This window comes from Sphaeramia orbicularis, chromosome 4 (genome assembly GCF_902148855.1).
Source record: "Sphaeramia orbicularis chromosome 4, fSphaOr1.1, whole genome shotgun sequence".
Classification (NCBI taxonomy): Eukaryota; Metazoa; Chordata; class Actinopteri; order Kurtiformes; family Apogonidae; genus Sphaeramia; species Sphaeramia orbicularis.
The window spans coordinates 31,654,887-31,669,770 of NC_043960.1; the positions used below are offsets into that span (position 1 = coordinate 31,654,887).

A 14,884-nucleotide genomic window follows, 5' to 3' on the forward strand; every position below is an offset into this window, starting at 1 on the left:
CTGTGGAGACTGTCTGAGAATTGGATCAAATAAATAAAAGCTGAAATTGAAAATTCTTTATACTGATATTCCGAAATATTAGATTAACAAAATAAACAGTTGAGCAGAGGCGATATCCCAGATATTGGAGACTGAAACCTACATTTACAAAGGTTCATATAAACCTGTGACCTTAATTGCTTGTGTGTTCTATAATATTTTATGTGGATGCATCAGGTTCTGACCAAAGAGGAATATGCCTGCTGGCTTCAGCGCCACCTAGAGGCTGAGACAGCCATCCAGGGAAGAGAGGAGCTGCTGTTTGAGTCAGCCCTGAGGCTGGAGACCAACCTCCATCTCTTGGGTAAAAAGATGTCTCATGTCCAAAACTTCAGCTCAGCGTTGTCAGATGATTTGTCACAGTTTTACACCTTCGTCCACAGGAGCGACTGGCATCGAGGACCGCCTGCAGGACGGGGTTCCTGAGACTATAGCCTCTCTGCGGAAGGCAGGCCTGCAGATATGGGTGCTGACGGGGGACAAACAGGAGACAGCTGTCAATATCGCGTATGCCTGTAAGCTGCTGGAGCCTGAAGAGGAAATCCTGACACTGAACGCCGATTCTCAGGTGAACGACACCGGCCACTGTTTCATAAATGAGAATGACTAGTTTGTATTCTAACCTATAGAAGAAAATGAAGATTATTTTGTGAATATGTGTACATAGTATTCATTAGCCAAAGGTGATGCATTTAGTTTGACTCATTTTACTGAGACATCAAAGTAAAACTGCAAATGTTTGGCATTTTAAATATATATGACTCCAATGGTTTTTGCAGATTAAGACTATATCGCATGACCATAATCACATAATCTGATACAGGTCATTCCATAACAAGGTCACACATCATGATAGGGCACATTTTCTGTAAATTAGAATGTAAATTGCATTTAAGCATCATGTTGCAATAAAAAAAATTAATCATGAAAAATTAAAGCTCTAACACAATATAAAATATCAGTGTGAAAAACTTAAGAAAATAGAAAACAGTTTTCACAAAGAAATGAAAGCATTTTTTGTGAATATAGTCAGAAATATCAAAAAGAATACTTACCCAACAAAACTGCTTCTGTGTGTAAGATGACATCCAAAAGATCAAGAGTGTTGCTGGAAGGAGTGCGAGATTGAGCTTCAGAGGAATGGATGAATATTTGTCTTTTGTAACTCAGTAACACAGATATCATCATACAACTCCACGACACATTAATTAATTTTCCATTGATTAATTCACTAAATACTATTTATGCTCACTGAAAACAATGAGTTTATTAAAAACGGACTCAGATGTGTCATTTGAGGATCCACCGTGTTTAGTTCTGGGCCGCTGAAGCATCTGTTTTCCAGATGTGAAGCAGGTCAGGCTTGGGTCCGATCCTGTTCTGAACCTGCGCCGTTCTGTGCCTGTCTCTGAACCAGGAGGCGTGTGCTTTGTTGCTGGAGGAAAGTTTACACTACATCCAGGCTAAATTCCTCTGCAGCTCTGCGGACCATGCTGCCAAGGCCTTCACGGCCAACTTTGCACCCTTTGAGATCTATCCCTCTTCGTCTCCGTCCTCATCCTCTGTGCCCTTCATGGTGCACCGGTTGGGCCTGGTCATCGACGGCCGGACTTTGGCCTACGCCCTGGACAAGAGCTTGGAGGATAAATTCTTGGCTGTTGCCCGGAGCTGCCGTTCGGTGCTCTGCTGTCGTTCCACGCCACTGCAGAAGAGCATGGTGGTCAAACTGGTGCGGAACAAACTGAAGGTCATGACGCTCGCCATAGGTAAGCAACAAAACCATTATCATCCATTATCCAGGTATAATGCTGCCCACAGTACATTCAGATGACTTTGCTGCACCTGTTTAATAATGGTGTCATTAACATCCAGCAGGTATTGCATCATGTCGTCCATCTTTATACATTGTCTGTGTTTAGAAAATAGGAGGGAGATGCTGGAGGAGGGGTTTTATTCTCAAATTGTGATTTCTACTGACAGAAACTGATTACGTGGTTGGAAATTAAAGTTAATGCAGGTGGCATTACATAATTTTTATTTGCAGTCAAGGTACATATGAATGTAATTTATGAGAGTGGTGGATGCAGAATTGGATAATACAGCCCCTTTGATTTCAATCCACATCAGATGTTCTTTGACTACCACCCAAATACATCCATGTGACGTGGATATTGTGTTCTGTTTCAATTAGTACCATGAGCACTCCACGAAATAAGATTAGTTCCATGGCTGTTTTGCAGGGAAATGTCCATGCATATGTGTTTGTTTTGTTTTGTTTTTTTTACCTAAAGCCCTCAGGCTGAGAATCTGTATGTAAATATTTTGTGTCATTACACATGATGACACAATGAGCTGTACTCTCGAACCCTCTATCACCATGCTGTACATTCCAGTAGCATCCAGACAGGCCAGGACATGCCTTAACCACAGTACACACACTTCCTGAGAAAATGTCACCAAATAGTCCAGATATTTATAATATCATGTTTATAGGGAAGGGAGGCACTGATTGTAAAATTCTTGTCCAACACTTACATGATTGTCTATTTTTGCGTATTATTTTTGTACCAGGGAATCATATTGAAAGAGGCTAAAGTCAGTGTTTTAAAGTCTTTCAGTTTTCATCATCTTCTCTATAAATCATGTTAATTTATGAAATATTTTTTAATGTAACACAATAGATAAAACCTGCCACTACCAAAGGTGAAATGATATGCTGATAGTCAATATTGGCCAATAACAGTAAAAGTTGGTTGATATGGATGTTCAGCCGACATATCAGTGCATCTTTATTGCTTAAAGGGACAACTGTTGTGTATATTGGTGTGGTACTACCACCTTAGGAGATCCACACATAGCAGTGAAGAGTTTGTTTCTGATGATTTTCAGTTCAAATGCTGAGTCTTCAGGGTCATTCATAGTGTTACTGTACTCACTATAATACATCATTCTGATCAAATTTCATTCAAGTATTTAACAATATTATTATTATTGAATCTTTCTCACAGATTTTAACTGTTTTCATGCTTGCAGCATTTCTTCACAGTGGTGCAGTTTGAAGGTCATAGTCTCTGGGAAAACAAAGTACCAGGATTTGTATCTCAGCTGACCAAAACCTACTTACAACAATGTTCATGTTGTGTATTAATATTAATATTAATAAAAGTATAATAAAGAGATCAAATGTCTAATCTGCATCAAGCCACCCAATAATGCAAATTTAACCCCTGTTTCAAAGCTTTAAAATTAAATGTTAACTCATTATTTATCCTGTTTCTCAAAATTTTGTGGCCCTCCAGTATTTTGTGTGTCTACATGGTATGAACCAAGCTTTCCCAGATTGTTCAGTGGTAAACACTCAGGACTGTACTTTAACTGGTCAACTTTATACCATTTTATTTTCACACGTATACTCTATGACAATTACATAAATAGTGCTTAGACATTTTCGTTGCCATTTGTGGCTATATTTAATATCTAGTTTTAAAAAACTACATTGTAAATTCATGAAACTACCAAATGCATAATTAAAGATTTTTAAAAATATGGGCATGGTCAAGTGGTTACGTAGAGTTAAAAAAAATTGTTCAGATGATAATGAGTCAGCCTACCTGGCATATAAGTGTAATACACGGATAGAATGGGTATTTCTAGTACTTTGAGGCCACGCAAACACATTTGTCAATTTCAGCCATTTTCACTGAAATCTTTGTGAAAACATCTCAGTTGCGTAGGGTAACAAAAACTATGTCAAAAATGGGCAAATTATTTAGCACATCAAAAGTTGCTGTTTTCATTTGAAGTTGCCAAAATTAACATTACCATAGTATCAGATATATTGTTGACTGCAACTCCTGCAATTTTGGTGAAAAAATATTTATCGATCTAGGATTGGGGGATATCAGTATAAAGGGAAGTCTGGTTATGTAGGGTAAAGTGATTATGGTTATGGTAAATTGACAAGTCCTCAAGGCTGGTAATCAAATTTATCTGTTAAGTACAAATTATTTAATATTATCCTAATATCATGCTTAGAGTGAATAAGTATAAATAATGTTTATAACCTATAACCATTAAGGTTGAGATATAAACCAGTACTCTGTTATGTAAATGTGGATGTCAAATATAGTCTTTTAAAACAATGAAAATCAATCAGCTCTCTCTCTTTTTTTTTCTTTTTTTTTTTTTTTTGAGACATCATTTAGAAACAGTAAAGTTGGTTTTAGGACCCCCAAACATGTATGTATCAGCTACAAATGACAAAATAAGTCTATCTTAAAGGTTTTTTTTTTTTTTTACCCAATATGTTCATAGTTCCCTGACTGTGCCCATATGGACTCTCATATTTATCAAAGTCTTTCTAGCGTCCAACACAACCACTGCCCACCACAGATCTGTTACCAGTCAGTTAATACAAACTTCATACTGTATCTTGGGTGCAGTATTTTACACCCCTTTTACCAAATATTATTTTTCAGTTAAATGAACCTTTTTAATGCATTAGAACCTATTTTGTGGTGACCTGAAAGTCTTTACACACACCTCAAAAACTTCCTTAGAAGACAAACGTGTGTTATTTTAGGCAACATGCTGCTCCAACAAAAATTAATGAGCTTGTCAAACCATTGGTTGGACCAGTGCCCGGCCTCACCTTCACTGCTGCTTTGTAAGTACGTGTTTGCGGCGTTGAACTGGCATTTGAGGAGTTTATATCAGTTTTGGTAAATTGATTATAAAGATGAGACTAGGTTTGGGCTCCAAGAAATTCTTGCGTTCATGAACACATTCACATTCCCAACATTCTGCTTCCAAAGTTGAGTGTTTTTTGTTTGTTTTTTTTCATAAGTAAACTGCATCCATCTATGTTCTTGCTGTTCAGCCAAAATGACAAATCTGAGCAACTGATAATTTTAATGTCAGAACCTAAAATACTTGGGCTGGCTTGGCACACTAAATATTCATAATTAAGAGAGCTCCCACCGTGCATCAGACTCTGATATCCCTGTAGCAGTTTTTGCTCTTGAACAGACCTGAACCCAGGTGTTTGAGCTCTAAACGCAGTCACAGCGTGTTCCTCCTGCTGTGATGTCAATATGAGTTGACTTTGAAATTTAGGTTACAAAGCAGCACACATTCATCAAACACACCTCCTGCACCCTCAGTGTGACCACTGAGTCCAAACAATGTTATTTTGAGGCACCTTTATAATTATACGTTTGGGCTTAATGAAGCTGTAGTGTAGTGGAGGTGACATGAGCGTGTCAGTGTGACTTATGACTGTCTTTTTCCTGTTTACCATTTATTTGTTCCTGCTGCACTCAGGAGGATCTCGTTTTTGCCAGCCAAGCGCTTTTCTGTCATTGCTATGTTAGCAGCATTGTAGTAATGTGGAAGAAACGCTGCATCTGCTAACACTCTTTATTTTACATCTCTGTGGGGACAGCACGTGAAGCTGAAGCTTTATCACAACAGTGAACAGCACAGCAAACATTTCTGCCATAACTTGATTCCTTTCTACTACAAACATCTAATTCATTGAATGACTACAGTCTACTGATGGGTTTTTTATGTCTCATTTAGCACCAAAGGGTTTGATTCAGTGAAAAATCTCAACATGTACTTGAGAGATTAGAACAAAATTTAGTTCAGGCTTCCATTGTCAGAGGATAAATTCTGCTGACTTTTCCTCTAATGTCCCCTAAATATCTTTATTTGCTGTTTAAGGTGTTATGTATCCTCATAAAAAAAAAAAAATACAGGTTGAGCAGTATATGTTTTTCAGACTTGGTTACACTTTTTTGTCATTACGGTCATAAAGAGAACAGAACATACACTACCGGTCAAAAGTTTTAGAACACACCAATTTTTCCAGAATTTCATTGAAAATGATGCAGTTTAATGTCTCAGTGTACTCTGAAATTAAAGCATAGAACAAATAAACAGTTGAAGTTAAAAAAGAAATCATTGGAATCAATTTAGAAACCAAAATGTATTCTAAACTTTTGACTCATCAAAGTAGCCACCTTTAGCAGATATAACAGTTGAACACACTCATGGCATTCTTTCTACAATGGAAATCAAATATTCTTCAGAAAGTTCTTTCTAACTCTGTTGCAGAAGTTCCCATAAATGTGTAGCACCTGCAGGTTGCTTTGCTTTCACTGTTCTGTCCAGTTCATCCCAAACCAGCTCGATGGGGTTTGAGTCTGGAGACTGTGCTGGCCACTCCATGTTTTCAAGCGTACCATCCTGTTCTTTTTTCTGAAGGTAGTTCAGGCATAGCTTGGACTTATGTTTTGGGTCATTATCTTGCTGTAGGATGAACCCCTGACCAACTAGGCGCATCCCAGAGGGTACTGCATGGCATAGCTGCAGAATGCTGTGGTAGCCATTTTGGTTCAGGGTGCCTTTCACTCTGTACAAGTCACCAACCCTGGATCCAGCAAAACAGCTCCAGACCATCACACTTCCTCCTCCATGTTTGACAGTTGATGTCACACACTGAGGAACCATCCTTTTACCTACTCGACGGCATACATGAGTCCTGCGGGATAAACCGAAGATTTCAAATTTGGATTCATCAGTCCATAACACCTTCTTCCAGTCTTCAGTAGTCCACTGGAGGTGTGTCATGGCCCAGGCAAGCCTCTTTTTCTTAGTCTGCAGTTTCAGCAATGGCTTTCTTGCTGCAACCCAACCCATCAAACCTGCAACTGGAAGTCTTCTCTTCACAGCTGAAACTCAGACTTGCTTACTACTATTGAGCTGTGCTTGAAGCTGTTGTCCTGTGAGTCGCCTATCACTCAAGCTGTTGACTCTCAGAAACTTGTCTTCTGATTCTGTTGTGTCTTTGGCTCTGCCAGACCTCTTCCTGTCAGCATTTCCCCCATTTTCTGAGTGCCTTTTGATGGTGAAGTAAACTGGACTTACTGACATCTTGACTTTCTTGGCAATTTCTCTGTAGGACAGACCTACATTTTTAAGTTTTATGATAGTCTGTCTCTCTTCTATTGTTAATTGCCTTTTCCTCTTCATTTTTATAGTAAAACAGTACTTTCTGCAATACAATACTGTTCAAATAATGCTCACAACGGTATGGTGCCAAAGTGTGTTCCAACACTACTTTTATGCCGACAGAGGGGGTTGGAAGGAATTCGGAAACGTTGGAACACCTGTAGGAACTGGTAGCACCAACTTTCGAGGCTTGATCAACCTCCATTGCTGCAGAACTGCTTTAAGTTGTTAATCCATTTCTTGTTCGCTGAAAAAGGCCTTTTTGTATAATTCTGAAATGCACATAATTTTTCAGTTTTGTTTAACCTTACCTTTTTTTTTTCTTTTTTTTTTACCTCTGGCAGTTCACCGCTTACCTTTGTACCATTTCAAGCTGTTCATTGGACTTGAACTGCTTGAATTTCAATACAAAACTGGAAAAATTGGGGTGTTCTAAAACTTTTGACGGGTAGTGTACATTGGGAACTGATATACATTTGTGGTAAAAAATGCAAATCTTGTTGTCATATTGAGATGGGCTTTTTAAACAAAAATACTGAGGGATAAACACTGGTAATCAATCAAATATAACTCGTACGTGACGTGTGGGGGCAATCACCATCCTCCATCCACCAGTGTAAGTATGTATTAGGATTTTGGAAATCGTCAATTTGCTGCAAGTAAATGATAATCATTTAGTGGTCTAACAACATAATAAACAAAATTAACCAGTCCTAATTCCTTTGTAGTGTGCACTGTATAGCAAATGAAGACTAAACATTGTCACCTGTGACATTCACAGGTTCATCAGTCCTGAAAATGCTTCTCCTACTAAAAATGAGTTGGAAACCTAGTGGAAACTGATGTACATCCAATCCAGTCCTGAAACCCCCCCCCCCCCCCTTTTTTTTTAAATTGAATTATTTAGCTGATTTATTATTTTTGTTGTGCTTATTTCATGCAGAACACCTTTCATCTTAAGCACTGCAACACTACAAGTAGTTTTCTCTGCATGGAAAAAAGAAATAATTTAATAATCTATAATACAGATTAAAACATGAAAAATAAAAACTAAATAAACTGAAAAGGAGATAAATAAATTGAATCAAAATTGAAATAGTGAGCTCAACATATATGCCTGTACAAGCTCAGGTCTATATTATGTTTTCTTTAATACTTTGTGAGTAAATAGTAAGTGGATGATGTATATTTAAGAGAGCAGACATTAGTCATGTTTACTAATCATTTTTTAGGCGGGTGGGTTTCTCTTTCACTTTATATTTTGCATAATGAATATTCAGAACTCATGACCCATCTCTTGTGTCAGTGAAACACTGGGCTTCACTGAAATATGCCAAAAAAGTACACATTTCATAAATATTCAAGTGACGTTTGTCAGTTTTTACATGAACTGTTGTGATTATAAATCATAATCAGTAAATAAATCCTACCTTCTACTTTCAGAGCTGATAGGTAGCTACATGTGATGCATTGACTACAAATGGAGCCAACTGTAAATCAATATATTTGTGTAATGACAGCTGACAATCATAAAATATGGGTTCCTTCATTTTTCATCTTGGTTGCCTCTTCTCTGACAATCTTGCTGAATTGAGATTTTTTCTTTGTTCTCACTGTGACAAACCTAAGCACAGTGTCAGAACTGCTCATAAAGCTACAGACTAACTTGTATTAGTATCAACGGAGCCCTCACTGAACATCTTAGAACCATTTTGAAGCTGTTCACAGGCCAGTACTGTAAACACAGTCCTGCAGTATTGGCGTCTACATAGATTTTGGTCAAATACACCAGTATTTTCCAACCACAACAGTCAGCCACCTCTGTGTGAGCGCCAATCACCACCTACCTCCACTATTCAAGTCAAGCATCGACACTCCAGCACCGTTTTACTTTCATAACAACAAAATTCTCTCAGCCCACTAACACTTCATCTCCCACTACACCACCTGTAGTGACAAAAAAAATCTATCCACAGTCCTTTTAAAGTGTATGAACAACAAGAAAAAAAAAAAAAAAAAACACTGCTCATCAGCCACTGCAGCAGGTCTTGCAGCTACCACTGCACTGGTGAACTGTGGAGCTAGTGAGGGGCAGAATAGGATAATAAACACGCACAGCTAATGCAACAGCTGAATAAAGTGACAGCTCTGTGACTATTGGTCAAATAATACAGCACAGTAAGACACTATTACTGCATTATAGTTCACATCTGTGTAAAGTAACTGATGCTTTCCACTCAGACTCCTCAGTTTCGCTGTTATTACATTACCCACAGGTGACGGCGCGAATGATGTCAGCATGATCCAGGTGGCTGACGTGGGCGTGGGCATCTCGGGACAGGAGGGGATGCAGGTAAGGAGAGTTGTGACCAGGGATGAAGACGGCACTGTGGAGACATGGGAGTGGAGGACGGTCAACTTTACATGTTAAGGGGATAAGGTCATTAGTCGCTTTTCCATTGACCCTCAAATTGCATGAATATAACTTGTGCATAAAAATTTACCTAATGGAAAAACGACAGTTTCACCAAAATTCTCATTTTTCAATTAAAACTTTTTTGCGCTGGCAAGAGGTGATTTTCAGGCATAGCAAAATTGGTATATCACACAAAACTGCAATGGACAGACCTTTTTCCACAACTAGTCACGTGAATAAAAAAAAAAAAAAAACAGATGTTACAACAAGCAAAGAAGAGTTTTAAAAGAAATATGGCTCGTATGTGTGGACACCAGGAAACAGAATCATTTTTTAAAATTGTACGGGACCGAGGGCTAATATATAATAATAACAATGAATATATCTGTAAATTAGTGTGATATTTATATTTGTCACCATGTTTATGGAATGACTTCTTGTGTCATCTTGCGATAATAAATATACAAATCATCGTATTTGTGATTTAATGGAACAATCGAAATTACACACTTTTGTTTTATCGACACTTAGTAAATGTCGGTAAAATTTTGCACAGATGTCCAATGGAAAAGCCACTAGTGAGAGTTCACAGGGTTGGTTTAGATTTTGGATGAGGTACCTATTATTACCAGTGTATTAACTACAGTAGCTCATGGTTTGCACTTTCCATTTTGGGAAGTAGACAAGAGCACCAGGCATTGAAACAAAGCCGAGGTGGACCTGCAGCCCCTCGTCTACAACAGTACATTTCTTAGCATCTTTATAAGCTTTGTGTTCTTTTGCAAACTTGGCCCACACTGACTGCAAACTACTGACAGTAACACACTTAGAACCTCATGTGTAAACTAAAAAAAAATTAAACTCACCCTTTAAAGGGACTATATATAGCATTGATATTCCAAACTATGAACAGCAGAGGGAAGTTACTTACAATAACACACAGCTACTGAAACCATCAGTGAATTAATGCTATGTATCCACCAACTGTATCACTCCCTGAGTAAGTATAAATCCCATTCTTTACACACATATACACGTACTATGGTGTCATCAAGTTTCTGTCTTCAAACTCACACAGTCTGTCGAAATAATGCTTTTTCTTATAATCTTCATGTGCTTCATGGGAGACCTGCAGAATGACTCACTACTCCCTCTAGTGGACAGGGTCATTCACAGTGATACATGATACAGTTTAGTTCATAGGTAAACAATACAGTGCACTAAAATCTTTGACATAACATCAGTATCCCTTATTCTAAACAATCTAGTGATGCATTCAGGTCATTTTTGTGTCTTTAAAGTATGCATTCTACATATAGCTCCTTTAACAAGAGAGCGAGAGGAACTATAGGAACAAGATAAGGGAATCAGGGAAGACAATGGCATTCATTTCCATAGTTAATAGTCTTTCATTAGTCTTGAGTGTGTGTTTGAGCCACATTTCCTCACATCCTCTAAATGGGATGGTGTGTGTTGCTGACTCAGGCAGCTTGTCCTGTGCCCTGCAGAGAAGCAGCACACTTTATGGATGCGTTATTCTCTACATCCTCCACACCAGCTCCTCTAGCTGCTGGAAGGTTATGGCCAGTGCCACAGCAAAGATAGCATCGTTTCAGAACGAGTGGGGGGAAAAAAACCCTCCCCCTGCCTATTTCACTTGAGTGCTGTTGTTCCAGAAAGGTGATCTTGCATAGCAATGATGGAGATTCCCAATTAACTTCCAGCAGAGGCTTTGCCGGCACGGTGCAGTGCAGAACATCTGTTAAAGTCTCCATATCCTGTCCTTAACTGGACCGCTAGATTAATCATTGTTAATCAAATTTAGTCTTAATGAGACAGCAGTCATTCCTCGGGATTCCGTAGAGTGCTGAGACGTATATTTCTGCATGCAGGCCAGCACAGTGTGCATTATGATTAACAGAGTTTTCCTCTATTAGAAGGACACTCCCCATGTAGTCGTTTAGAGCCGTTATTAGAGCGCAGCAGAATTAAATTGCTGTACAACAAGGCAGGTGTTGTTATTTTTCTTGTTGACAGATAATGTTGACAGGTAAGATGTGTCACAAAGGGTTAGAGCGGCTGTTTAAAATGTAAGTTATAAAGCAGGACGACCACAGGCGGCGTTTTGTTTGAGATGGTGATAGATGAGACCGACAGTTTCCTGCTGCTGCAACGATGAATCCCAAAGCGTGGATGAACCATTTAAAGGTTATTGCTTTGGAAAGATTAGACCAACTAAAGAGTCATTAGAGAGAGGCAGGTGAGCTGTTTTCCAACTGCTATTTCTAATAACTGCCCGGTCACGTGTTTGTCGACACTTCCGAGATTTAATGTTGGATCGTTGTGGCGTGTTACAGGCAGTGATGGCGAGCGACTTTGCACTCCCACGTTTCCGCTATCTCCAGAAGCTCCTGCTGGTCCACGGACACTGGTGCTACTCCAGACTGGCCAACATGATCCTATACTTCTTCTACAAGAATGCTGTAAGCTTTTTTTTACTGTACTGTTTCTAAATCCCAGCACATGGAAAAGTTTCATCTAGATCAGAGTTAGAATTAGCTGAAATTGGATGTCCCCTGTTTTGATGTCCAGGGTCAGGGAATCCATCAAAGCAAGACTCCAGTGGAAATTATGTGTCATCCTTTGAAAATAATGAATGTAAAAATATAAAAAGTCCTGTTTGTTGTGTTGCTATTGGTTTTCTATGTTCAAACTGTATTTAAGTAGAACTAGAACTCAGAGACAAATATTTATGTTGTGTTAATCTCAGTCTCTTGTTAATTCATACAATTTCACATTTTGAACTAATATGTGCTGCAATCTACACTTTTTACTTGATTGTTCTTTATTAGTGACACAAATTTGGTGAATTTCTCCTTTTTTTCTTTAACATTTTACGTACAGGCCAGTGTTACCAAATTCAGATCAGCGGCACTCTAACCTAGAATATACAGTTGCAGAAAAAATTATTAGACCACCCTTGTTTTCTTCAGTTTCTTGTTCATTTTAATGACTGGTACAACTAAAGGTATATTTGTTTGGACAAATATAATGATAACAACAAAAATAGCTCATGAGAGTTTAATTTCAGAGCTGATATCTATTCATTTTCCATGTTTTCTTGATAAAAACCAAAATCACTTCAGTTGTTACATCAATAGCTATGGCATTGTACTGACAAAAACAGTGCTTTTAGGCATTCCATGATTTCTTTTCTGTCTGTTTTAGTCACATGATACACACAGAAGTTAGTACTCGATTGCATAACCATTGTTTTTGGTTACTTTTGATGGTCTAATAATTTTTTCCTCGACTGTATATGTCACTGTAGGCAACTAGCTTTATTAAGAAATAGTGTGGAGATACTGCAAGTGTTTTTGTTTGCAAGAGAGAGAAAACAATACAAACATTATTTCATTTTCTGGTACAACAAAATATATTGAACTGGCATGTGCACAATATAAAACTATGATGACCGGTGTTGGCTTTAGAAATGGAATAAAATGATAAATTATGAATCATTAAAATTTTAAAACATTACATAGAAATATCTGAGACGTTTTAAACATGATCTAACATTTAACAAAATAAAATATGCACATAAAACTATACATATATGCATCCACACCCAGATTAAAAAAAAACTGCAAACTTAACCCACAGTTTTAAGATCAACTAAATATAATTTTCCGAACCAGAAATAAATGACTACATAAGCACCCTAAAACTAACCCAGATGAAACTAAAACCAAACTGAAAAGCTTAATAAAAACTAAGGAATGCTTCAAAACCAGAACTCTGGCAAATGCATGAAATGATAAAAATGTGAAGCTCTTTCCCTTCAGAGTTTTCTTGTCTTCTGTTTTGTCTCGTGAATTAATCAGTGTTTTCTTTTGCTCCGGCAGATGTTTGTAGCGCTCATCTTCTGGTATCAGTTCTACTGTGGATTCTCTGGTTCGGCCATGATTGACCAGTGGTATCTTATCTTCTTCAACCTGATGTTCTCCGCCTTCCCACAACTCATCACTGGCACTCTGGACAAAGACGTGTCAGCAGAGACTCTCCAACAACTACCTCAGCTCTACATCAGCGGCCAGAACTCCGAGGTCCAGCATGCTCTTTGTCCTCTCTCTGTCTCTCTATATATACTGTGTGTGTGTCTGTGTGTGTGCGTGTGTGTGTGTGTGTGTGTGTAAAGGCCTTCACAGTCACCACATCACAACCCAACTGAATGCGTAAGGAAGATTCTGACAAATAAAAAGTCTTCTCTACTATCGTCATCATCATACACCAAATAAGAAGATATCTGTCAAACTGGTATTCATCCTTGTAGCAAATTTAATGAACTGTAGAGTCAATGTCAAGCAACGCTGAAGCTGTTCAGGAGGCACATAGTGGATCAACACCTCACTAAGGCACTTCCCATCTCAGGCCAAGTTGCACTAACATTAGTTTTCAGACCAGATTAAATGATTAATTTCCAAATTCTGCTGCCCCAAGAAGAAAGATCAGATTTCAACATGTCCTTAAAGGGGTTACATTTAGTATTGATATTCCACATTGTGTTGCACACCACACATTTAGGACCAACAAAACCACCAGCCAATCAATGCAATGTCAACCAACAAACGACAAACACAGGAAAAATAATAACACCTCATAATAACTTTATACCTTCATAAGCCTTATAATCACAGTCACTTGTGTAGAAGAAGCACTGCGATATCATCATCAAATTTTAATCTTGTCATTTACAGTTCATTCACAGTGCCCAGTGGTGAAAACAATAACAGAGCTTCTAGCATTCTGTCACTTTATTTGATTCTAAAAGTTGTTTCTTAATGGATCTCATCCCATCTTGTAACTTTCTGATGCTTTGGACCCGTGGTGTTATTTTTCCTCACCATGGGAGACCAGCAGAGTGACTCACTACTCCCCCTAGTGGTCACAAACATTCCCGAACCCTCTCTGTGAATATATTCAGTTGATATCTTTACAATCCAATACATTGGCACAACTTCACATTAGTTTTGATTCTAAAGTTGATCCAGAAACACATTTTAAAGGGGTCATATTTTGCTAAACCCACTTTTATGAGTCTTTGGTACATTTATTTGTGTATTTGGACCCTAATAGTTCAAAAAGTTTGAATTTGAACCCTCCAGGTGCTGCAAAGCTATCTTTACATTCATTCTGGCAAAAATCAAATGGATTTCTACAACCCGTTTTAATTATCTCCACCAGGGGGTATTGTGATCACTTTGCTTTGTGTGTTTGCATGTTTGTTTATTAGCAAGATAACTCAAAAAGTTATGGACAGATTTTCATGAAATTTTCAGGAAATGTTGATACTGGAACAAGGAACAACTGATTATATTTTGGTGGTGATCGGGGGGGGGCAGATCTGTCTTGGCG

The 14,884-nt window shown here is 38.2% G+C and overlaps 1 protein-coding gene across 1 annotated transcript in view; it reads left to right on the top strand.

Moving 5' to 3' along the window:
* atp10a (ATPase phospholipid transporting 10A) overlaps positions 1–14,884 on the top strand; it is a 61,466-nt gene that overhangs the window by 35,029 nt on the left and 11,553 nt on the right. Inside the window, exons 12-17 of the mRNA XM_030133232.1 lie at positions 217–343; positions 423–607; positions 1,457–1,805; positions 9,330–9,406; positions 11,827–11,952; positions 13,375–13,575. Coding sequence (XP_029989092.1) covers positions 217–343; positions 423–607; positions 1,457–1,805; positions 9,330–9,406; positions 11,827–11,952; positions 13,375–13,575 — 1,065 coding nt within the window. The remainder of the gene's footprint in view (positions 1–216; positions 344–422; positions 608–1,456; positions 1,806–9,329; positions 9,407–11,826; positions 11,953–13,374; positions 13,576–14,884) is intronic.